Raw genomic sequence first — 26926 nt, 5'->3', positions numbered from 1 at the left:
ACAATTTTTTATTGATAATATTCAAATTTCATGGTTCGTGTTCAAAAAAACGATTCCTAAAAAGTACTGGTTCTGTTTCTTTAAATTAAAAACTATTAATATATTTTTAAAGTCGATAATCGCGTAATAATTGCGTTTATTAAAGTCGATAATCGAAAAATATAGTTGATTTTTGTGATGTTTTTAATAACTAAGTATTCACTTCAATCGATTAATGAACCACGTAAATAATCGATTTTATTATACAAGAAATACCCCAGCACTAAATGTATTCCGTTTCACACATTTCGTACATTAAATAAAAAATATTTTTACATGGTATTTAATTAAAATATAATCAATAGACTCAGATTTTACCATATATTTCAAGACAAGGTAGTTATTTTTTTTTTATTATANTACACACATCAATTACCTAGATGTATAATCATTGTGATATAATCATTTAAATTGGTATCTACATGCATACTGATTGTAAAATCCCAAAATCTTTCCTCTATTACCATCACCGCTAGTACATCAAACATGTTGGTAACTACTATCGAATATACACCGTTGTTTTTTAATATTACCTAGTCCAAAAACTAAAAATAGGTGACTACACTCTTAAAAACAATCTAATCATAAAAAATTTTGCCTTCCTTACAAAGTTAACAGTTGGCTACCGAAGTTTGTACGGGAAGGTAAATTATTATTTTACGATTTTCCCTTTGGTTTTGATGAATGTTTATTTATAGGTATAGTTACCCATTAAATTCTTTGTGTTAAATTAAAAAACAGCGGCGTATTGCCAATAACTAGAATGCTTTTGATACTACTCTACATTTTTCCATCGATTCTGAATATATTTTTGCAACATCTACTAAAGCCTGGTCCGTGAGCACGTAGAATTTTGCTTATCACTCGTGTGTAATTATATTGCTGTCGCGACTGTGCAACGGACGCCCGCAGTGAGTGTGCGAGCGCAACAGCAACATAATTACGCGCGAGCGATAAGGATGGGTAGCTTGGGGTCATTGGACGAGATTCTACGTGCTCACGGACCAGGCTTTAGTTATAGTCACCCATTAAATTCTTTGTAATAAATTAAAAAACAGCGGCGTATTGCCAACAACTAGAATGCTTTTGATACTACTCTACACTGTACCTCTGATTTTCAATATATTTTTGCAACATCTACTACGATTCAATCGTTTCGGTACCTATCATCCACCGCTCCGTCCTCGCTACTCCGGCAGAGCGGCGACTCGTGCCTAAAGCTTGCGCGGCGGCGGCGAGTCGGCGGCCGGCGTCAGCGACAGCCGCCGAATGTTTGGCTTGTCGTATTCCTCCATCGACATAGCGCGGGACATACGCCGTTCCACACCCGGCGGCGGAAGTGACGTCAGCAGGCCCTGCCCTTGGCAGAAGAGCAGCAGCGATTGCGCCACTTTGGCTGGCTGTAGAAAAAAGGAAGAAAACTCATCATCATCTTTATGATCAGCAAAGACATCCACCACTGAACTTTAAGCCTAAGGCCCAGATCAGACGGTGAAACGCGACTGCAACGACACTGCAACTTTCTGATGATTCTGATGAATGAAACTGAAACTGAAAGTATCAAACTGGTCGCGTCATGTGGTCTCTCAACGGACGCTATGGCAGAAACTTCGATGCAACTCAAAAGTAACTAGCAGTTGCAGTTTTGTTGCAGTTGCGTTTCACCAGTTTCACCGTCTGTTCTGGGCCTAAGCCCTAATGAATTCCAAATGAAATTTTAAATAAACAACTTGATAAAATCGAACTGCCTAAGGCGGGAATCGAACCCATGACCTTTCGTTTGCCGGGCGACTGCTCTTCCAACTTAGCCGGTTGGCAGCGGCCTGCATCTAGCGCCTTCCTGCAATCTCAGCCATAGGACGTCCACTGCTGAACACAGGCCTCCCCCAATGATATCCATATTAGCTGGTTGGCAGCGGCCTGCATCCAGCGCCTTCCTGCAATATCATCCATAGGACGTCCACTGCTGAACATCGGCCTCCCCCAATGATTCCTAGATTAGCCAGTTGGCAGCGGCCTGCATCCAGCACCTTCTTGTTACTTTTATGAGGCCATCTGTCTACCATAAAGGAAAGAAAACCTAGTAGGTAGGCCTTATTACAAAAAGTTAAACGTGCGATGAAAACTGGTTTCAAATGACATTTCCATACTAAATATCAATATCCAGTGATCAACGCAAATATAACTTTTTGTAATAAGGGTGAGAATGTTTTACTTATTCAAAACCCACACGGCGGCGCGGCAAGTCAAATTCGAGAAAACATGTCATTAGTCTCCGTTGCACAATCCTATCTGATTCACCAGACGCAAATGGCGGATTAAACACATAAATCGGGTAAAGAAAATCTACTACCTAGTGACTTAAAAGTGGGACTCTGTTTTCAGGATACATTACAATAATTTAAAGTAGGTATAATTTTCTTTTATAGAAAAGGTATTGGAAATAAAAATAATATACACAAACACTTTATTAAAAGATTATATTTTACTAGCTTTCCGCCCGCGGCTTCGCCCGCGTGGAATTTTGTCCGTCACAGAAAAACTTTATCGCGCGCGTCCCTGTTTCAAAAACCGGGATAAAAACTATCCTATGTTCTTTCCCGGGACTCAAACTATCTCTATGCCAAATTTCATCAAAATCGGTTGCGAGGTTTAAGCGGGAAAGCGTAACAGACAGACAGACAGACAGACAGACAGACAGACAGACAGAGTTACTTTCGCATTTATAATATTAGTTGGGATTATTANGTGAGCAACGGGCGCCCGCAGTGAGTGTGCGAGCGCAACAGCAACATAATTACGCGCGAGCGATAAGGATGGGTAGCTTGGGGTCATTGGACAAAATTCTACGTGCTCACGGACCAGGCTTTACGAATTCAACCGTTTCGGTACCTATCATCCACCGCTCCGTCCTCGCTACTCCGGCAGAGCGGCGATGCGTGCCTAAAGTTTGCGCGGCGGCGGCGAGTCGGCGGCCGGCGTCAGCGACAGCCGCCGGATGTTTGGCTTGTCGTATTCTTCCATGGACATGGCGCGGGACATACGCCGCTCCACACCCGGCGGTGGAAGTGACGTCAGCAGGCCCTGCCCTTGGCAGAAGAGCAGCAGCGATTGCGCCACTTTGGCTGGCTGTTGAAAAAAGGAAGAAAACTCATCATCATCTTTATGGTCAGCAAAGACATCCACCACTAAACTTTAAGCCCAAGGCCCAGATCAGACGGTGAAACGCAACTGCAACGACACTGCAACTTTCTGATGAATGAAACTGAAACTGAAAGTTTCAAACTGGTCGCGTCATGTGTGGTCTCTCAACGGACGCTATGGCAGAAACTTATATGCAACTCAAAAGTAACTAGCAGTTGCAGTTTCGTTGCAGTTGCGTTTCACCAGTTTCACCGTCTGTTCTGGGCCTAAGCCCTAATGAATTCCAAATAAAATTTTATATAAACAACTTGAAAAAATCGAACTGCCTAAGGCGGGAATCGAACCCATGACCTTTCGCTTGCCGGGCGACTGCTCTTCCAACTTAGCCGGTTGGCAGCGGCCTGCATCCAGCGCCTTCCTGTAATCTCAACCATAGGACGTCCACTGCTGAACATAGGCCTCCCCCAATGATTCCCAGATTGGCCGGTTGGCAGCGGCCTGCATCTAGCGCCTTCCTGCAATATCATCCATAGGACGTCCACTGCTGAACACAGGCCTCCCCCAATGATTCCCAGATTACCGGTTGGCAGCGGCCTGCATCCAGCGCCTTCTTGCTACTTTTATGAGGTCATCTGTCTACCATGAAGGGAAGAAAACCTAGTAGGTAGGCCTTATTACAAAAAGTTAAACGTGCGATGAAAACTGGTTTCAAATGACATTTCCATACTAAATATCAATATCTAGTGATCAACGCGAATATAACTTTTTGTAATAAAAGGGTGAGAATGTTTTATTCAAAACCCTTACGGCGAGTCAAATTCGAGAAAGATATAAAACTTTGCTAGAAGCATACTAATTATACTCGTAGGTCTTTAATCATCATCTTCATGTCATTTAGTCTCCGTTGCACAATGCTATCTGATTCACCAGACGCAAATGGCGAATTATACCTACACATAAATCGGGTAACTACTAAAAAGTGCGACTCTGTTGTCAAGATACATTACAATAATTCAGAGTAGGTATAATTCTCGTTTATATTAGAAAGGATATTGGAAATAAAAATAAAAACTGCTTTATACCCGAACAGTTTATTAAAATATTATATTTTATTATTGTACAGTAGTTATGTCCATTCATTAATATTGTATTTTTAATAGGTGTCTTCGTTCTGGTTAATTAGGACTTACATAAAAATCCTGTATCAATTACACTTCAAACCACTTCATTAACGTGTAAATATTACACAGACAGGAATCACGAACCTTGTAATACATTAGTATCCTACTCAACATTGCAAACCTTGTACACATCACGATATGCAACACAACTCCTCGTCTTTCAACTTTACGAGGTTCACTGTTTCGTCCCAAAGGCGTTTTGAAACCTCCTCATTGTTAGCTGCGGCTGCCGGAAGAGCCACCTTCAGGTTTTTGAAGTACTTCCCGCTCATCTTGCCCACCGTGGAGCTCAGCGAGACATACAAGGCCGTCTGAGCGCCCTCCCAGGGATGTTTAAATAGAATCCCTATCATGAAAGCGAAGAAAGTACCCCAGTTTCGCCCAGAACTCTTGAATATCGCAGTCCCCACCGCACCAGGATCAACAACGTTCACGATCACGTTTGAATCCTTCAGCCTAACACTCAGCTCGCGGGTAAACATCACCAAAGCCAATTTGCTCGTCCCGTACTTCCGCATTTTGGAGTAATTATTGTCGACCTTATGCCACTTCTCGAAATCCACCTTCCCAAACTTGTGGAGGATGGAGGCTGTATTCACTATCCTACTCGGTTCTGATGGTGCACCGGTCTTCTTCAGAAGCGGCAGGAGTAACACAGTCAGCAGGAACGTGCCGAAGTAGTTCACTTGTATGATGAAGGGCAGCCCGTCGGCCGTCAGGAAGTCATCCGGGACGCCCACCCCGGCGTTATTGATCAGAAGGTCCAATCTGTCCTCCGTTTCTAATATATCCGCTGCGAACCGGCGTATTGATGTAAAAGATGACAGATCTAGTAATTTAAAAATTATCTTATCGCTGCCAGAACTTCTTTCGATAAGCTTCTTAGCATGCAGACCCTCGTCTTTGAAAGGGCACGCTATTATAACTTTGGCTCCTCGATGCGCGAAGTCAGCTGCTATCTCCAAGCCCATCCCGGTTGTGCCTCCGGTGACTATCGCTGTTCTGCCGATCAACGACTTCTTGGATTTGCACATTAAGTTTGTATTCTTCTGATAAAGTCCAACTACCATGCCCCCGACCATAACGATTTGGAGGAGGACGTAAACTATGTACGGTTTGTAGTACAGTGCTAAGATTAAGAGTCCGTAACAGACGCACTGGATTTTAGTTGAAGTTCTCATCTTGAGAGGATATGTCATGGTCACGACACTTCACTGAGCCGACGCAGTTTAAACGGTGGCCACGGATATCCTATTATGTTGAGAGTTAACATAAGTTTAAGAAGAGATTGCAAGTAAAACGTTTTAGTTAACATCGACGCGAGCGCGGTCCGCACCGGCGACGCAACGACTGGCGCACTCTTACTTTTACTTTCGCGGCATTCTGTAATAGCGGACGGATGATTGCAACTGCATCGTGAACTGGAAATGCTTAATAAGCAGCTACAGACACGAGGCGCAGTGGTAGGCAGAGCGTAATCATGGGGTCATTGGGTAAGTTATCAACTAAGATTAGGAGGAAAATGCTTGCATAGATGATTTTCTCGTTGATTGACTGCAGAATGATTATTTTAATTTAATCGTGCTATTAATAACATTGTTACTGAGAGATTTTATCCTGTTAATGATGATGAGTACACTCGTTGTCTGATCATTGCTCTTAATTCTGGCTATACCTATTAAAGTATTAAACGGATTCAATTACAGGGCAGATATGTACCATTCTAGACTGCATCCCACTTAACATCAGGTGCTATTGTGGTCAAATAACTGCCTTGTTATGCATTAAAAAAATCAAATCTAATTTTGTTTTACTAGTTCAAAATGCCCGCATCCAGGCTCTTCCCGCGACCTTTACCAGATCGTCGGTCCACCTAGTAGGAGGCCTGCCCACGCCACAAAATGATGTAGTAGCCATTTGAAAATTTAATTTTACAACAATAGGCGTATTAACGTGTCGCTAATGACCTACAATACTATGATGTTCCGCATGGATGCCCATGAGTATACAATTTCATCTATTTGTATTCTTCGTCGATTTACTTTCTGTGACATTATCATTTCAGCCACAGGACGTCCTCTGCTGAATATAGGTCTCCCCCAAACTGCGACATTAACATTTTTACAATAGCAATTCTTAGGAGTAGGTAATAAAAACTATTATCGATAGTGAAGTTCCTGGAAGATCGTTTGGTTACTCACAGCCTCAGCCAGCACGTCTCCGACCCGCTCCATCTTGAGGATGGTGACTTTCTCCTTGTCGAGCTCTTTGTACATCTTCTCGACCACACTGCCGTATGGACTGAGCGCGCCCGTTAACAGCAGAATGTCAGGTTGACAGCCCTTGAGGACCAGGTCCTTGCTGGAAGGATGCTAGTTACTCACAGCCTCAGCCAGCACGTCTCCGACCCGCTCCGTCTTGAGGATGGTGACTTTCTCCTTGTCGAGCTCCTTGTACAGTCACGGAATGAAAAGGTTCGTCAGTTTTCAAATTGATTCCTTCAACGAATCGCGAGCACATATTACCTTTTGAAACTATGTTACAGAATAATCTCGAGTTATAGAAAATAATCTTTAACACTTCNAAGTAAAATGTTTTAGTTAACATCGACGCGAGCGCGGTCCGCACCAGCGACGCAACGACTGGCGCACTCTTACTTTTACTTTCGCTTCTGTAATAGCGGACGGATGATTGCAACTGCATCGTGAACTGGAAATGCTTAATAAGCAGCAACAGACACGAGGCGCAGTGGTAGGCAGAGCGTAATTATGGGGTCAATGGGTAAGTTATCAACTAAGATTGGGAGGAAAATGCTTGCATAGTAATGTTTTTCTCGTTGATTGACTGCAGAATGATTATTTACATTGTTACTGAGAGATTTTATCCTGTTTATGATAATGAGAACACTCGTTGTCTGCTCTTTGCTTTTATAATATCCAGAACCAAGAGCTGTAGCTAGTAATTAGATAGATAATGTTGAATCTAATTTTTTCTTTACAGAATACAGAATTATGTAGATGCGGCTATTAATTTGCAAATTACAATACACTATTGCTTATGATCGATTGGTAGCAGCCTGCATCTAGCGCTTCCCTGCTACCTTTACGATGTCGTCAGTCCACCTTGTAGGTACCAATCGATCAACGTGGAAAGCATTAGAGGAGGCCTATGTTCAGCAGTGGACGTCCTATGGCTGAAATGATGATGATGATGATGATCGCTAATGACCACCTATACTAAAGTACATAATTTTATCTATTTTTGTATTCTTTGTCTTCCACTGTGCACGATTGGTCATCACTTATCTACTTTCTGGGACATAAACATTCGAACAATAGCAATTCTTATGCCTAAGTAATAAAAACTACAATCGGTTATCAAGTCCTTGCGGTTGGAAGGATGTTAGTTACTCACAGCCTCAGCCAGCACGTCTCCGACCCGCTCCATCTTGAGGATGGTGATTTTTTATTTATTTATTTAAACTTCAGCACACAAAGTAACAATGCACTGTGGCGGACTTAATGATTTTCTCCTTGTCGAGCTCCTTGTACATCTTTTCGACCACGCTGCCGTATGGACTGAGCTCGCCTGTCAGCAGCAGGATATCAGGTTGACAGCCTTTGAGGACCAGGTATTATATCGAGTTTGGGCTCGTTCGTTTTGTATTGATGAGTATTTTAATTCTATATGTATAGTAATCGGGGTCTAATNACGCTGCCGTATGGACTGAGTGCACCCGTTAGCAGCAGAATGTCGGGCTGGCAGGCTTTAAGGACCAGGTCCTTGCTGGAAGGATGTTAGTTACTCACAGCCTCAGCCAGCACGTCTCCGACCCGCTCCATCTTGAGGATGGTGACTTTCTCCTTGTCGAGCTCCTTGTACATCTTCTCGACCACGCTGCCGTATGGACTGAGCGCGCCCGTTAACAGCAGAATGTCAGGTTGACAGCCCTTGAGGATCAAGTCCTTGCGGCTGAAAGGGAATTAGAATAAGAATTAATGTTAACAGCACTGTTGTGTTCCGGCAGTTAGAGGTAAGATAGCCAGTTCCTCTGTGGTTGAGGATTCCGGGTGAAGCTTGCTTTCACCTTCGGCCTGATCATCACTTACTATCAGGTGAGATACAGGCTAAGAGCTTCCTCATTGTGGATTAAAAAAAAATATTCATTACCTACATGTCAATAGAGGTTCTTTGTTATTAATTACACTCAATTGCAGAATCAATAATAAATATTACAAATCATGTCTAGTAATTTGTCCAGTGTCAATTAAATGTTATGCAGTTCTTCAATTTTATATAACGCCTGCTCGCCTGCCTGCACCTAATTGGGTGATACGACACGCATTTCTAGGAGCTGTGCTTCTTTTTTGAAAAAAAAAAACTGTAATAAGAATAAGAAAATTTATAATGTTCATTAAATGTAAAAATTTCAATACATTTTCATATTAATAATAATCAATTTTACAGTATCTGTTGTAAAATATCTTAAACAATAATCCAAACCTTTTTTGTCTATGTTTCCTTGTATCTGATTTATCTATGAATAAATTCACTCGTGTTCTTGCTTTCAAAGAAGACAGTCGTTTTATTTTATTATAGTATCATTATGAAAGAAATACAAATCATGTCCAATTAATAATACAAATAGAATTAATATGTCAATTAAATGTCAAATAAATAGTGGGTAACCAACAGTGTCAATGATTAAATTCCAAACAGCTCGTCAATTTTACTATTCACGGCAAAAACATTTCGAATCTGTGACGTCTTCGCTGTGCACCCGCTCCGCCTTGGTATCCCACGTAAACTATCAGTAAGTGGTAATCTTATAAAGATAACATCAATTACGCTTACTTGACTGCTTGATGTTATGCGTATTGGGGTGAGTTTAATGGCACCTTCAAACGATGAATAACTTTATGCTTACTTTATGAGCTCTCTTAAAAGGATATAACTTACTAGGTGAACAAGCACTCTTTTAAAAAACTTTACACTCACTTGATGAAGGCGCGCACATACTGCTTGATGTTGTGCGTGTTGAGGTTCCCGCGCAGCCGCGAGCGGTATTCGGCGAGCATTCGCTCGCGCTCAGCCGCCTCGCACGCGTCGCTTGACATTTGCTGCGGAGACGTGTGCGATATAGCATAAGACAATATAACGCGTATTATGGGCCCATGCACACCACTTCTTTTCAGGCGCCGTAAGCTGGATCTCCACTAGAGGCAAGTTTGGCAAGAATCAAGATCGAGTGACTACTCAAATAGCTGCGTCCACAATGGGCGCATGGGCTCGCGAGCCATGCTTGTCATCCTGCTCACACAAGAGCAGGATGAGCAAGATGTCCTATGCGCCCGGTGTGGACTAATGGAATTGGAGACACTGCATTAACCTGAAGGCATGACTCGTTGCGAGGGCAATTCCGTAGGCACGGATCTAGCTACATTTTGTCGCTCGGCCCGAGGCTGCCTCTAATGGATACGCGGCTGTAGATGCACGTTTACTATGACGCATTTGCTGTACTGCTAAAGATTGCTGTACACTCTGTACTTGCGTACACAGCGCGTTCCATTAACATAAAACGCGCGTCTACAGCGCCTGATAAAAACTTGGTGTGCATGGGCCCCAAGTTGGGTCTTCCTCAGATCATTATGAGTACAAGTACCCATATTTATTTACTCCTGAGTCTTCCTACCATGACGTAATTATACTGAACACAGATACTATTTACATTAGGTACCTACTTAAATAAATCAAGAAACATAAGCAGAATAGAGACAGTAACTAGGAACTATGAAAAAGTCATTTAAAAGCACAAGCAAATGCAAAAACTTATTTATGTACATAGATGTTATTCACAACAACCACACAAACTAACAGAAAATAATGGAAAGAAGAAGTCTAATGTATCTAATAAAGGTAGAGTTCTAATAAGCACAAAAGGTATAGTGGTTAGTAAGTTAGTAACACTACAAGAAATGCCTCTAGGAAAAGTAGTAACACACAAAAAAATAAAGTTGAAGCCTTGTTTTTTAAAATAGGATAAAAAGCTATAGCAGTTCATTACATTTCTTACCAGTTGGTAAGTGGTTGGTTGCATTCATGGCATAACATATTTTATTTACGCCTGTGGTGACAACAAATTCAAATAATTTATTTGTAATGCAGTGATAGGTAAATAAAGACGTTTCCCGCCATTTTTTTCATACGTGATTTTAGAAGAAAATTCCCAAACATTTTCTTGAAAGACTGCGGCTCCGCAATGTATATTAGTATCAGGTTAGTATACAAAACAAAGAAGAAGATACCTGGTAGGCGTAATATACGGGCTCTGGCTCTAAACTCACGTGTCCGAACTTGTGGTAGATCAGGAAGTCCTCCTCCGACTGCGAGATGTCCGCTCCCTTCCATCTGGAGAACCTGCTTCGGAACGCATCAGCCACGGATGATGTGGATGCTGTGCAGTTGACCAGGATCAAGCCGAGGAGCCTCCGAGGGTGGGCCAGGCCACAGCGAGCGAGGACGTTGGCGCCTGCGCCTTCTCCCAAGCCCACGGCGTAGCGAACGTGAAGGAAGTCCAGGACCGTGATCAGATCTTCTCCTAACGTTTGGAGGGATGGGAATTGATATCTGGAAAACGTTGACGAAGTAAAGGTAAAAAGTAGGCTATATCTCATGTTTAGTTTAACCAAAATAAAGTAACTTTACAAAATGTCTTTAGTGTGGATGTGACGAATGTGTGTGAATCTAAATGATTAGTTTCAGGCCATTCAAGACAATGGCAGAGACTAAAAACTACAATGAACTACAGCCAATTACCACACGATACAGTGAACTGCATTCTAAAACAAGGTCAAATTTTATGAGATGCTTTAAGTACCAATCGAACCGATTACTGATTTAACTCTCGCTCGATACATGATTTTATTTGTTTTCGGAAAATTAGGTTAATTCATTCCCAACATTTGATAACCAAACTGAAAACAATAGAGTCAAATGCTTGATAATCTGTGTATCCAACCAATTGGACCCTGGTTCGAAAGGGTCCCGGAGTATACTATGTTAATGTGATGTGTACAGTCGCGGAATGAAAAGGTTCGTCAGTTTTCAAATTGATTCCTTCAACGAATCGCGAGCACATATTATTACCTTTTGAAACTATGTTACAGAATAATCTCGAGATAGACAAAATAATCTTTAACTGTTAGTCAGTAAAGTTCAAAATTATTCAGATTAAAGTTGTTTGACATTTATCTTGTCAAGAAAATTTTTATGATTGATAAACTAAAACCTTCTTGTTGGTTCAACCTGCCATTATTATTTCTATTAAATAAAAAAAATACATTTTGTAACATTGCACTGATNAATGAAGTACGGCATTGCCTTGTGCCGATTTTACATAGATTTTATCGACACAAATTATGGAACTTCATAGGATATGGAGCAGGCCACGCCCTAAAATGTCCGGATGTCGTCATAGTATTATGGAATACATATAAAATACTTTTATTATTTCATTTTTTAATCCTCAAGTGTCCGTTACAATCTAATTAATATTTAAGTATTCAAAAAGTAAGAGATTAATTTTGATACTTTACTGCTGTGCCCAGGAATCTAAGGCGGTTTCTGACAATGTCCTTTCATGGTTCGTGTTCAAAAAAACGATTCCTAAAAAGTACTGGTTCTGTTTCTTTAAATTAAAAACTATTAATATATTTTTAATGCGTTTATTAAAGTCGATAATCGAAAAATATAGTTGATTTTTGTGATGTTTTTAATAACTAAGTATTCACTTCAATCGATTAATGAACCACGTAAATAATCGATTTTATTATACAAGAAATACCCCAGCACTAAATGTATTCCGTTTCACACATTTCGTACATTAAATAAAAAATATTTTTACATGGTATTTAATTAAAATATAATCAATAGACTCAGATTTTACCATATATTTCAAGACAAGGTAGTTATTTTTTTTTATTATATTGCTAATAAAATACAAATATTTTTTCAAAAATATTCTGCATATTTAGTATGCGTAATATGGATAACCTTGAAGTGTCATACGGATCATCTTACGTGAAAAAGACTATAGGTATTGTATTTTTATTTCAAAATCGTAATAAAAAAAAAGATTTCATCAAATTCTGTTTAGTAATTTTAATGAATGAAGAATATAGGTAGGTACATACCTATTACTTATGTGCATATAAAACATATGCATACATCATCCACTTATATTTTATATTAAATAAAATATCAAATTATCGACAACTCTATTTTATTATTCATTATTAATTATTATTAACATGTATAATTTGCATCATACTAACTATTCTCGCTTATTAGCACTAGACGCATTTATAAAACTATTAGAAATAACTAACAAATAAAAACATAATAAAATCACTTAAATAGTACTTATATTAAAACAAATCTTTTATTATACCTAACCTATAATATAGTGCATATAATATACATAAATATAGAATTAAATGAGACTTCATAAAACTACCAATAAATTATTTTTTAATATAAATCTTTGGTTCAAACAAATAATTCAATATAACGTGTAAAAATTTAACTTCTTACTGTGGTTTATTTAATAGATTTTCTCAAAAAGTGTGGATATTTTCCATAAAAGTTTATCCGAAAATAGACAATAATTAGAATATAAAAATAATAATAACGACTATGTATCAGTAGGAAATAAAAAAAATATAATAAATAAACTTCTTATTCCTCTTCGACTAAAAACACTTAAAAAATATTGTACATACATAGGTACGTGTAATTTGTATATTTTATGTATTAGCCACTTTTTCGCATTTTCCATCATCATTTGATATGTAGGTACAATACTATAGGAGTCGGAAAAAATAGTTATTTATATCTTTTCTAATTCGAAAAGGATCCCTAAATCTATGATATCTTTGTTTGATGTGCATTGATTACCATGAAGCTATCTCGCTAAAAGTCCCTATACAACACTAAGGCCCAGAACAGACGGTGAAACGCAACTGCAACGAAACTGCAACTGCTAGTTACTTTTGAGTTGCATCTAAGTTTCTGCCATAGCGTCCGTTGAGAGACCACACATGACGCGAGCAGCTTGAAACTTTCAGTTTCATTCATCAGAATCATCAGAAAGTTGCAGTTTCGTTGCAGTTGCGTTTCACCGTCTGTTCTGGGCCTAACGATTTGAATGAACTGTCGCACTTTACATAGGTACCGTAGATATGTTTCCAGTAGGTGGATACTATAGATACCTACTGCTGCTACTGCTGACTTAATTTCTATCTACACACANATTGTTGCATACTTATTTTAGGATATTATTTGGTGGGTGTCGTAGTGCAAGTTCAGTTGCGTAGTTTTTCCACGAAACTTTTGTGCTGGTAATTTTGTGCAAGTCTAGATGCCTAATTCTTCCACGAAGCTTTTATTCACATTATAATATATAACAATTGATACGTTATTTTCTACGTAGATTCCGTCGCAAGCGCTGGCGCAAACCGGCTGTGCGTGCCGTCTCGAGCTCCGTGCGTGTGTGTCAGTGACGTAGTAAACAAGTTGCCTCGCTCGCTCCGTGCAGCGCTCGCCACCTTTTGTGTATCCCNGTTAACTGACGGACTAATTAAAACACTTGCTTTTTGACCCAGGCAACATCCCCATTATAATGCTCCAGCGTTTTGAAGCTATTCTTTATTCTATAATGTGGGCTGTAACAACTAAGACTTAATGTCCTAATCAAGCTTGGAAGTAACTCGTTACTTGCTACATCTTTTTTATAGGGACTATGTATAAACCATTAAAAAGCACCTAAGTTAAATTAACTTACTTAATACCTATTGAAAGATAGACGATGGACAAAAACAGTCTTTAATAATACAACTCATCAAGGATGCATTGAAAATGACTTGCCTAGCCAAATTGACAAACATCCTCATAAAAACAATCTTAAATTAGCCTTAAATCTGCCATAAAAACAAACAAACATTCTTGGAATAAACATTGATGTTCGAAAATTCCATAACAATAAAAAACCTCGGTCAAGGACAAATGTACGCAGGTGCGCGGGGAAGAGAGACAGGTGCAGTTCCAAGCGCGTCTGCAACGAGTGCGAGCGAGACGGCCGTATGTTTGTGCACGTTGCGCACGCGCAAGGCACCGGCTGGCACGGCGCAACGTGACGGGCAAGTGGTTTCGCTAATTGCAGATTAATAAAATGATGTGTAATGCATGAACTGGGTTGGAAATTAAAAACATAGGTAATGGTGTTTTTAGTCTTTTACTATGTAAAAATCTAGAAATTATGTTATTTTCTTTTTGCATATTATGTTGCTTGATTTGATTTGCTTTTGAATTGATTATAGCATTCCACTGCCAGCCATAACATTAATTAAATAAGTAATTTATAGATCTATTTTTCATGTTTAGTTATATTGTATAAGTACACGTGCTTAATTAAGTATGCTATGTCGTAAACGAACAACTATAAAATTGCCATTAAGTATAATTAATATTTTTGATGAAATTTATCATTAAGTGTGCTTTAAGGATTAAGGAAAATAGGCAAGACAATTTATTCTAATATCTTTGACGCAGGTTACGATAGTAAAATAAAGAAAGAGATAAACTACATCACATGACTGCATCCGGGATTAGTCATTTATAATGTTGTTGACAATTTAAGAAAATCAATTCAATTAGAAACTACTTGAGATATTTACACAAGTTTTTATGCATTTTAAAGTCATTAAGTCAATAAATAAAGATTTGATCACCAGGTAAGTAAGTAAGATCCAACTAAATATTGTTTTTCCAGCAATTTCAAGATCTATGCAGATGCCATTTTGGTGCATGTACCTTACTGTTTGGTTTTATTATATCTATTTGCTATTTTATTTTGTACTTACATTGAATAAATACTTTTTCTTTTTTTCTTTCTTTCTATGCTTATATATCGAGTGTTGGGCTCCATTTTAGTTTCTAAATTGTCGTCCACTTGAAGGAAAATTGGTACAGTCAATTGGGTAGACAGTTGCTTGCTACCCCTACTATAAATTTAAAAAATACTATGACTACCTTGCTTAATATTAATATTTTTACGTAGCTCAAGAAGATATATCAACCGGCAGACAGTGGTGACTGAGTTTGCGGCGCTTCTTCTCAGCAATTGCCAATGTTGGTCTCGAAGCGCTGGTAAGGTAAAAATATTATGAGACATGTAGAGGCTCCTTAAGAGCAAAATATTTGACGATTTGTAAGTACAAATAAAGAAATTTTGACTTTATTGACTTTGATTTTTTCGAGTTACCTGAGGATGCCTGAGGGTTTCGCGCGCCTATGTTGACCGCTGACCTAAATCTATGATTTATATCTTTTCTGTTATAACCTGCCAGAATCCAAATGATCGTATCATGTCACGGATGACGTTCCACTCCAGGGTCACACCCACATCCGAGGCAACAAACTCATAAACAGTCCTCATGCATGCCTCGGCGGAATGTTAAAAACGTCTTAGGATTCTTGTCATGCAAGAGGGACTGAGGACTCCGGCGAGGCGAATATTTACGATCCAAAGGGCTCCACTTGACCTTGCTAGGTTGTAAAACGAATTGGGTGTATTTCACCTGGTTTTATAGTATAAAGTAGAAGTTAATCACGTAGTAAGTTGAGTGGGTTATTAACGGTAATTAAGATTTTAAACTTTCACGTTCCATTTCAATGAAAATAGTAGGACACGGGTCTTAATTGCAGACAGTCTGCTTGTGACCACGGCTGCAGCATCGCAGTCGAAACGTCAAGCCGTGAGTACATAATGTAACTCATTAATAACCGTAAGACCCGTGTCTTACTATTTTAACGGTAATTATCTTTAAATGCAATATGTCCCGAGACTTCTCCCAGTCTCTCCACTATCTCATCATTTACCGTAAAACCTAAAAGATTACACTTATGGTGTTCTTGAATGGAGACCGCATCTTGAAAACTTGGATAAGCGCAGCGTGTATAATCATGTAAGTAAATAAGGTAGATTGTAATAAAATTGTGACTGCAACTTTTTCTCTCTTATAGGGTTATTTGTAAAACACCAGCAACCTCGACTATAGCTGACATCATAAGCAACAACAACAAATAGATACTAGGAAAGTTTTATTCTTATACCCGTCGCGCGTCGTCGTTTTCGTTGACATAATAATCCATTTTCATTACTCAGTCATATTATCCTCAAAAATGTTCATGTCCCTGAGACGAATGAGCAATAATCTAATTTTGAAAACTCACTGCATTAACCGGGTAACCTACCTAGCCAATAGGAAACCGCAGCTACCCGTGTGGAAATAAATTCGCGATCAAGCGATGAAAAGCTCAGCGATAATTGACCAATATAGGGGTAGGGTCACCATGATTTTGTGAATAAAGTTTTAGTTTTCGTCCTGTTTTTTTTTGCGTAATATTTTTCCACTCTGTTTAAAATTTATTTCCGAATCATGGAATGGGTCACCCAAATCTTACTATACCTCTGTAACTATCAAATTACCAGCTGAAAAAGCGCCTTTTAAAAGCACTGCAGAAAATTACTGGTATGACTTTTATGAAGTGATCTTTTTGTGCAGTATTAATATGGTAGTGTTAGTAGTAATTTCTGCATTGGGTCGGATATTATAAGCTAGAATTACCCAGTGAAATGCGATTCCGCTTCCCGGAGGGAATGTCCGTCATGTTATGACAGACGCCTATTAAAGCCTGCCACTAGTAGGGTTTCAGAACAGCCTACACAACAAAGTACAATATCCTAATTCCTCATAAGTTTTTTCCTTATAAGCTTTCATTAATTTTACTCAGTGTTCGACTAGAAATAAAAATAGGAAAGAAACGTATCGTTTATACTTACTTACATCGTTTATGGAGGAAAAGACGTGTAATTGAGTTCCCACGGTCAATGTCAGCATTACCCACTACTACGAGCAGTAGTCGAAGTAAGAAGATCTTTAATTGAGTGAAACTAAACGCATATTGTATGCGCAAACGCTGCCCGTGTCGTATTGTAAAATGTAATTGCTGTGTTTCTTGTCGATACTTTCCCCGTAATAACAGTGGGTTTGCTTTCACGTATGTACTTAGTTGTCCCTTGGTTAGTTTTTATAGTGAAATATGCTTATTAACTTCTTCCTTCAAGTGACAGGTAAATCCTAGTGCGAGCAGGGCAGTGCGTGAAAATCTACAATTAAATACTCCTATCTGGCAAAAGATTGATGAAAAACTGTGAACCAAAAATTTTAACTGCATAATAATGTGTGAATTTTTAATTTTAAGGTGGTTTCTAAAAATCTATTTGCTTATGGCAAAAAAAACCTATCTAATAATAAATGATTTGCAAACTAAATGGACTTCTCCTAACTTGGCGCTCGCATTTAGATTTGATTGTCTCTACTTATCCCGAATCGTCCTCTACATTCCTAAGCCCTGGTCACCCTGCTCTTGATCCCGATTTGCAAAGTCCCGGTATTGGCGCTTATATCCGGCTGTCGCGTCCCGGATGAAAAGTGGCCGCTCAGGTGCCGGGCATATGCTCCCTTTAATTGCCCACCTGGTCGGGTTGTGCACCAGGGCAAATAGGGATTATTTGTGCATTATTAGGATGCTTCAAAAGTAATGACTAAAACTAAAAATCTAACTAATATGCTACATCTTTAATAATGCGCACTGCTAGGGAACCAACCTTAAAGGCTTCGCCAATTAAAACGTGTACTTACGCGGCGTAGAGCGTCAACCTAACGTCGCGACATACCGTTGCGTATTGCTAGCTAGCGCCAGCGCTATGTTTGTCATGAAACTATGCACAATTTAACAACACAATTTGGCGCTACAGCGCGACGTCAGGCTAACGCCCTAACGCGCGCTAAGTACGCGTTCTGTTTGAAGAAGTCTGGTCTTTAAGCAACGAATGATCAACCATCTACTGGACAAACTCGATCCACATCTTCGTTGTCTAACAACAACGCTCCGGACGTTACGCTCCGGAAAGGTCAAGAATTCGAGCTCCGACAAGAATTTAAGGCATTCCAAGAGAGTATGTCGACTATGATGGAGAAATGGTTCGGGAAGCACGATGCAACGCTTTCTAGATTATTGAAAGAATTCGAAGAAGTTAAAACCTCTGTCCGATTCCTAAGCGATAAATATGACAATCTCGAAAAGAACACAATAGATGTTAGGAACCGAGTCCAGGCATTTGAGAAAAAAATGGAGTCAAATGAACCTCGGATAGCTGACCTGGAGGCAAAACTTGAGAGCATGGAACAGAGAGCGCGCAACTGTAACCTCGAAATTAGTAATCTGCCTGAGAAACGAGGAGAGAACTTAATCTCAATCATTGAGAATATCGCTCAGGTCATCAAACTGCCAATGTCTACACGTGACATCGTCAACATCCATCGTGTGCCGCAAAGCAGCCCGAATATTACTCGTCCAAAGAACATAGTTGTCAAATTTGCTAGTCAAATCACCCGGGACAACTTCATCTCTGCCACACGCTTGAATAAAGGGCTCGAATCAGAACAGTTAAATATTCAAGGTCCTTCACGGAAGATTTACATCAATGAACACTTGACACTAAATAGTAAAAAACTTTTTCGTAAAGCCCGAGATCTCGCCCGTGAAGCGGGATTCAAATTTGCCTGGATCAAACATGGAGTTATCCTGGTCAGGGCCGACGTCACTACTCCTGCCTTCGCTATCCGCACAGAAAAAGACTTATCTAAACTTAAGCCCAATTCCCATTTACATTAGTGTTACATTGTTTTTTTTAATGTTTGTGCATTCATTGTTCGCCAAACGTGAGTGTAATAGTGCTGTATTTAACGATACACTTCACTTGTCACCGTATTATTATGTTGCATATGTTGTGTTGTGTTTGAGTTCTCTATACGTCGCAGTGCTCTGCGCGCTGACTGGGACCGCAGGTATTCACTATTTTCTTAGACTGACCGCCGCTTATTTTCATGTTGAAATATATGATAAATCGCACTGGTTTGCTTTTTTAAAAGTATACTTCTTTAAGGATACATATTATTATGATTTATTAATGCATTTTACTTATTTTATTGCACTATACATCACTTGGGAAAGATATTTTGTCCACCCAAATTTTATTTCGTCACTACTTACTATAAGAAAATTATTGCATTACTTTCGATTTCACTGTATTTGTAGCACAGGATATCTTACTATTGAGGTTCCTTCAGTAATATTTAGTATTTCCACTCAGAGCAATGGCTAATAATTTAGCATTGTATTATCAAAACTGCAGGGGTCTTAGAACTAAATTAAATACTCTTTACAACAATATTATGGCGGAGTGCTACGATGTTATAATTCTATCAGAGACATGGTTAGTCCCCGAAATCGGCGATGGCGAATTCATTGACTCCCGGTATGTTGTTTACCGGTGCGACAGAAATCGTGTGTTGAGCGGGAAGTGTGACGGTGGAGGTATATTGGTAGCTGTGCGGCGTGGACTGTCCGTAACCCGGACTGAACTAACGACTACGCTTTACCACGACGGTTGTTATTATAAAATGCCACACAATGTCGATTATGTACTTTTAAAGCTACATTCCAAGACTAGCAATGAATATCAGACTGTATGTGGAGTGTACGTTCCTCCTAGCCAGACACTGGATAACTACCAATCCTTATTTAACTTGCTTGAAAACGAATTACTTTCCCCTGCTTCTAATGATATTTACATAATTGGCGATTTTAACCTACCGCATATCGAATGGACCGACTCGGTTGGGCCTGCGCTAATGCCTCGTATTCACAGTCACAGTTCTTCACTTGATATTTTAGTTCTGAATTTTCTCTCAACTTTAAACTGTAAGCAATATAACAATATTAAAAATCACCAGAATCGTACCTTGGATTTGTTAGTATCTACCGTTTTATGCTCATGTGAACCCGTGCCCATTCCTTTGGTCCCTATAGATAACTTCCATCCTCCCTTTTTAGCCATTATTCCGTTTAAATCTATTCTTAAGCCCATGCCACGTAGCTCTGTTCCTAGGTATCACTTCATCGAGGCTGATTTCTCCGCTATTAATAGCGACATTGACTTAGTGGACTGGACCTCTGTTTTGGATAGCGTTTCTTTGGATTCTGCAGTCGACACTTTCTATGAGATTATTTACAAAATTATAAAAGCCCATGTTCCAAGTCGCCCAGTTAAATCTAATGAGTATCCGGCTTGGTTCTCTCGCCCCTTGATACACGTTTTTAAAAACAAGGGAAAAGCCTGGATAAAATATAAAAAATACAAAAACATAACAGACTATGAGCAATTCTCCCTATATCGTAAAAGATTCAAGTCACTTTCAGTTGAATGCTACAGTAATTATCTTAATTACATCGAAACTTCCTTGCGAAATGACATAAAAAAATTCTGGTCCTTTGTTAAGAGCAACAAGAAGAACAGTGGCGTACCTGACACAATGTCATTTAGTAACGAGGTTGGCAATGGACCTGAAAATGTATGTAAATTATTTTCAAATTTTTTCAGCTCAGTATACGAACCTACAGATACCAGTGCTTCGGTTAACTTTGTGTCTCCAACCAATAATCAAATAATTCTCTCCGACTTGATTCTTACTAAAGAAAATATAGTTTCTTCCCTCAAATGCTTGGATGTTGCGAAGGGTCCTGGGCCGGATGGCCTACCTGCTTTCTTCCTAAAACATACCGCTAAGTCTATCAGTACTCCAGTGTTTCATTTATTTAATCGTAGTCTGAAGGAAGGAATTGTGCCTCAAGCGTGGAAGACTGCTAATGTTATTCCTGTATATAAAGGTGGTGCCAAACACGATGTTACCAACTATAGGCCAATTTCCTTGTTGTCTACCTTGTCAAAAGTCTTGGAGAAGCTGGTTCATAAGGCAATCTATCCCACCCTACACAATACTATCATCCCCGAACAGCATGGATTCGTTCGAAATCGTTCAACAGTAAGTAACCTAATTTTGTATTCAAATTCCTTGTTTGAAAATATGGATAATAGACAGCAAGTTGATACAATTTACACAGATTTTTGCAAGGCTTTTGACAAGGTGGACCATACATTACTCTTACAAAAAATTGCATATAACGGTATCCGTGGAAGTCTGCTCCGTTGGATTACCTCCTATGTTAAAAATAGAACTCAGAGGGTTGTTGTCCAAGGGTTCAGCTCAGATGTGGTCAGCGTGACCTCTGGTGTGGCGCAAGGATCGATCCTGGGTCCTCTACTCTTTGTACTCTTCATTAATGATATAAACACCTGTTTTAGACACAGTAACTTTTTATTATACGCAGACGATCTTAAGGTGTTTCGTAAAATAACTTGCATTGACGATAGTGTCAAATTACAGGAGGACCTGGACCGACTAACTGCTTACTGTTCAGCCAATAAACTTCACTTGAGCATACCTAAATGCAAAGTTATATCCTTCACTAAAAAAATCAACTCCATTCAATATGACTATGTGCTTTGTAACACTCCTCTGGAACGAGTCTCTTTAATCAAAGATTTAGGTGTACTCTTCGACTCTAAATTGCATTTTGATGCTCACGTAGACTACATCACTGCTAGGGGTTTTCAAATGTTTGGATTTCTGAGACGTACCTGCAGTTCTTTCAAGAAGCTAAGTACTCACCTGTTACTATACAAATCACTCGTAAGACCTCAGGTGGAGTATGCTACATGTGTTTGGAACCCATTTTACAATAAATACAGTGATCAACTTGAAACCTTACAACGTAAATATCTACTTAATCTAAATTACCAATCTGTAAAGGTATGGGCCTCATATCAATCACTTTTGGATAAATACTCGTTATTAACTCTCAAACAACGTTATGGTCTCCAACTGTCCCTTCCTAACAGGCCTCGGTCGCTAGACATGGAGGTGTCTGGTGGCGGCTAAGGACGAATGCTACAGGCAACAGCCAATGGCGATGTCCCGCGTTCCCTCATATCACTCATATGGATCATGGCAGAAACAGTCAGGTTTTTAGTGGGTGTAGGGGCTACCCACCTTCTGGTAGGAAGAACCCCACATAACCCACTAGCTGCCCCCGCAGCTGGTGGGTATGAAATGTTATGCATTTTCCGGATAAAAAAAAGAATAGTAAACAGGAAAAGTTTGTTTTGAATAGAAAAGATTTGACAAAATCTCTCACCATTAAAATTCAAATTTTTTTCTGCTGAACATAGGCTGTATAAAATATTCTCAAAATAGTAAAAAACCTTTGATAATTTACTATTTGATAAAGAATTTACGTATTTATTATTGATTAGGACTAATGTATACCATTATTTATAATTATGGAGTCGGTGTTGGAAGATTTGAAGATTTTATAGATTCCTTGAGCTGTCACTTGACAGCCTGGCACACTTTTACGATGGTGGATCAAAGTATTTTGGTTCGACTATAGAGCGTTAGAACACGCACACAGTCATAATTATTTTAGTGTGAATAAAACTAGCATCGAAATTACCTAAACTTGACATGCCACGCTAGACGTAAACGCTCTTAAGTACCAATCGAACCGATTACTGATTTAACTCTCACTCGATACATTATTTTATTTCTTTTCGGAAAATCAGGTTAATTCATTCCCACCATTTCATAACCAAACTGAAAACAATAGAGTAAAATGCTTGATAATCTGTGTATCCAACCAATTGGACCCTGGTTCGAAAGGGTCCCGGAGTATACTATGTTAATGTGATGTGTACATAAATGAAACGAGCTTGTCTGTTGCGTGCACTTGCTGCTTATTTATTATAAAGTGTATTCTGTATTTTTCTTATAAGTGAATATAATTGTATTCTTTTAGAAAAATAAATATCTAAAACCATAAACCATAAGTGTACTTACGAATCAGGCAGGTCAGGCGAGTTCTCCTCGTGGCCCGGCACGTCCACGTGGATGAAGCAGGACCGCTCCTTGATCTCGCTCATGGCCGGGCTGGTCACAAAGTCCACCAGGGACGAGTCTGCGGAGGGTAAATAAGACAAATCAGTTGATTTGTAGCAGGTAGGATAATCTTGGATCGTACTAAACATTTCCTTATGTGCGGTCTAGGAGTCGCAATTTACTCTTTGGTATTCGCTTCGATTTCCATTTTTCTAGATCGGGGTTTCTATATCTAAATCGATAATGATAGATCGTGCTCATCCCTTTAGCATTTGCCTTTTGCGGGATTCGAACCCGCAACTGAAGCTGGCGTTGTAGTCCATTACATCAAGTATCACGTCAGACCGGTCGTCTTGATGTAGCTTCGTCTATTCTTTTCTGTCGTTCTATAAGTCTCACATAATAATGAAGACATTGTAGTTAGTTTGCTAATAAAATGTTTACTCACGGTTAGTTCCAAGGTCGTGGACGGTGAGGAACACGCATCGCTTGTCTTGCTGGCTGAGATCGCCCTGAAATTGGTAAGGTTTCGCTTAATTACTCGATACTTTTATCGTTATTCAGTGTAGTGTTTCAGCAAACAATTTAGAGTATCAGAAAATTTACTATCAAAACCATAATTATGTTTTTATTTGCGGTCAAGCTGTAGATCCTGGCTGCACAGGAGTTGCAACGGTGGAAACGAGAGGTGGGAGTAGTCCCGTATCAAAACCATACGTTGCTGGTTTTTCTACTGTTTAGTTCTACCTGGTAGAACCATAAAAAAATTCAGTGCTCCTGCCAAAAGTTCTAACCGTAGCATGAGTACGATCATAGGCAAATCATTATAATCGAATGCAAATCGCGATGCCTGGCATGACAAGATTGTTCTAGAAAAAAGTAAGTAGGACCAATAAAATGCAAAGAAACAAAGATATCGCGGGACAGCTGAGCACAATGGCCGCCTGCTTCCACACTATAATGAGGCGGAAGACGGATGTGGGACTGCACATCCTTCGCTTGTCACTTACACAGAGAAACTGCCCGGGACGAACGGGATGTGTCGCAGTTACAGTTTTTGAAAAAAGAAAAAACTTGATTTACCCACGTCCTCTATAAAGTAAAGAATATTGTAGCTTTTCCTCTGTGAAGATATTTTTTACTTTAATGTTCTGGATCTAATTTTGTAAGTCCCTTGACAGCAACGAGGTTATTCTTCTGCTTAACCCTAAACTACCTACTCGTATGTGTGAAATGAAAACATAGGTACTGGCCCAATCACATTTAATCCCGTCGGCTTTAGGCCCGTAAAAATAGGTGCAAATATATTATCATAGAGAATATTATAAAGAAGAAAATTAATTGTTACCTTTAGCACAGAATAAGTAATAGTACAGGTACTTTAGTAAGTACTTGTAGAGTTTTCTAAAACAAATCATTAATTTTGGATATTTTTACTTATAACATTATCCAGGAATCACTGGTAATGTTTTTCGTATCTATGTAAGAAAATTCAACACCTGTCAACGTAGGGTCTGTATTTCTGTGCAGCTGTGGTAGGTACAGCCATCACGGGGAAATATTGCCATTAGCTTGCTTGTAAATATATTAGTATCCAATACATTTACGTAGATGGAAGCCAGACGATGGAGAATTAATTGGATTGTGCTATGAAACAAGATTTTAAAGCAACTCGACATCGTCGCATGACTCTACGCCTCCTCAGTAATAGCGCGTTCTTATTAATGCATCGTTACATATTTATAAATACTTTTAGAAGAGAAATGAATGAGAACGCGAGAACACAAGAACAATCTTACCTTCTTACCAACCTAGTAATATGCTAAATCTTGGAACAAAAATGAAAACATTTTTATTTCGTTTTAATCAAAGAGTAGGACTTACCTGACCGTGTTTTGGAATGATCCCCTGTTAGAAGCATGCAAACAGAAAGTCGCATCTCAAATACATATAAAATACGGACAACACAGCACAAATCTGTTTGAAATGGTTTTATAACAGAGCTAATAAAAGTATAGTTATTCGTTCAAGGATGAAATTTTTTCAAACCCCTTTGTTTAAAAATGTTGGCATGTGGGTAATCTAAACCATGAAAATGCAAGCCACGTAACAATAACAACTTTCAGGATAATAAAAAGCAAATAAATTCTTATTTGCACTGCCTCTTTATTACGCTGAGAGTGCCCCAAGACGGGAGCTATAATATTACCTTAGCACTTCACCGCCATTTGATGTCAAGCAAATATTCCTACCAAAAGGTAACTACGGATTCTGGATTATATTCTCAAACAAAAAGTGGATTCTTACCTAAGGGCATGCATATTCTGTTACTATTTGTTATAAAAACATCAACAATTGAGTTTTAAAAAAGTTTTCAGCATCGACTAGACTGTTGATATACATAGTTTTCAGGTGGAAATTAACAGAATGGCTTTTTTCGAACGGTTTCATAATGTAAAGGAAATTATGGACTAGGTACTCGTATTTAAGGCACATGGACATTGATTTGTAAAGTTTTGCACACTTGCACGCAATCTGAGGCTCATCTAAGATATATTAGATATTTCATCTAAGATTTAAAAATTCAGTGGCTAGACTTTGGCGAGACAACACTATTATAAAAAAAAACATAAACAAAATTGGTTTACCCGCATAAAAGTAGATTTTGTTGCTTAGTAAAGCCACACAAGGGCATTGCGCATCAAACACGCTGTTTTCACCAACGCATAGATACCCTATACAATGGAATCCAATTTGTTTGAAACTTAACACTGCGATAGGGAAACTAAGCTAACGAGATAAAAAGAAACATTTCCCAAAAAAGGTTTGCTCGTATCTGTTGGATGGGAAATCAATGGGACTGAAAACAGTACGACTGTGCAGAATCTATATTTAGAGCATGGTAAACTTCAGTCTTGTAGTATACAGATGAGATACAGGCCAAGAGCTTCCTCATAGTGAAAAAAAAAACACAGATGTGTTTGACTGAAAATTATTATTATAAACAATTTAAAAAAAACACCTAATTGAAAATATTGAAACTTAGAAGGTTGAAAAAATTATCCATTTAAAACTGTTTGGTTTAATTAACATTTGCAATAATAGTATTTTATTTTATTCTCATTGCTCAGAAGTACTTATCTTTGTAAGCAATGAAGTAAATCCCCAATTCTTATTGAAAAGCTTGCATCAGATTTGGCAATTACAATCAATAAGAGCCAAAGAAAGGACAACCAAACAGTTAAATAAAGGATTACGTATCTCAAATCTCGATACGTTTCTTTGACAAAACAATAAAAAGGTAATGTTTATCTCTCACCTGCACGTGGACATGAATGTCCCCGCTCCGATCCGTGCTGACGACATATTTCTGCAACAAAGGAAACCGCATTCAGACAATATTCAAGTAGACATAAAAAGAAATACACATTTACACAGAAGCCTATAATATTGTTTCAATTCAAATAAATGTATGTATTATTTTACGATGGTAATTAACACGATAAAATTAATCTTCACTAATATTAATAAATAAAGGGAAAAGATTGGATTCTTTGTTTGATTTGGGTAGCCCTAGTGATGCTCTACCTCTGGGCTTCG

General features: G+C 38.8%; 3 protein-coding genes and 1 long non-coding RNA gene across 7 annotated transcripts; 2 read left to right on the top strand and 2 right to left on the bottom strand.

The window, feature by feature from the left end:
- Positions 1-472: 472 nt before the first annotated feature.
- LOC114366012 (uncharacterized protein ZK1073.1) lies at positions 473-26698 on the bottom strand. 4 transcript variants are annotated; one of them, XR_003656991.1, is made up of 8 exons: positions 26646-26698; positions 23775-23838; positions 23288-23405; positions 10670-10991; positions 9363-9484; positions 8174-8336; positions 2932-3168; positions 473-1202 (listed from the first exon to the last, which is right to left on the bottom strand). XR_003656991.1 is itself a non-coding variant. In XM_028322772.1 (8 exons), exons 3-8 carry the CDS (start codon positions 23368-23370, stop codon positions 1254-1256), a joined length of 882 nt encoding a protein of 293 aa, XP_028178573.1. In that variant the 5' UTR covers positions 23371-23405; positions 23775-23838; positions 26646-26698; the 3' UTR covers positions 579-1253. The 4 variants fall into 4 exon arrangements, 3 of the variants coding, with proteins under 3 accessions (XP_028178573.1, XP_028178571.1, XP_028178572.1); XM_028322772.1 differs by having other exon boundaries at positions 579-1399; positions 3084-3168; positions 10709-10991; XM_028322770.1 differs by lacking the exon at positions 473-1202 and having other exon boundaries at positions 2816-3168.
- Positions 4313-5840, bottom strand: LOC114366011 (retinol dehydrogenase 13-like). The gene has a single exon (XM_028322769.1). It carries the CDS (start codon positions 5561-5563, stop codon positions 4496-4498), a length of 1068 nt encoding a protein of 355 aa, XP_028178570.1. The 5' UTR covers positions 5564-5840; the 3' UTR covers positions 4313-4495.
- On the top strand, positions 6377-22254 carry LOC114366014 (uncharacterized). The gene is made up of 3 exons (XR_003656992.1): positions 6377-6387; positions 11570-11572; positions 21633-22254. It is a non-coding gene; the product is annotated as an uncharacterized LOC114366014 (long non-coding RNA).
- Positions 18416-21633, top strand: LOC114366013 (uncharacterized). Its single transcript, XM_028322774.1, has one exon. It carries the CDS (start codon positions 18447-18449, stop codon positions 19161-19163), a length of 717 nt encoding a protein of 238 aa, XP_028178575.1. The 5' UTR covers positions 18416-18446; the 3' UTR covers positions 19164-21633.
- Positions 26699-26926: the final 228 nt, after the last annotated feature.

The sequence above is a fragment of the Ostrinia furnacalis genome, unplaced genomic scaffold (genome assembly GCF_004193835.3).
Source record: "Ostrinia furnacalis isolate ACB-3 unplaced genomic scaffold, ASM419383v2 OfSCF0484, whole genome shotgun sequence".
NCBI classification, from domain to species: Eukaryota; Metazoa; Arthropoda; class Insecta; order Lepidoptera; family Crambidae; genus Ostrinia; species Ostrinia furnacalis.
The sequence above is the reverse complement of the archived record's forward strand: the minus strand, read 5'-3'. Positions and strand labels throughout refer to the sequence as shown.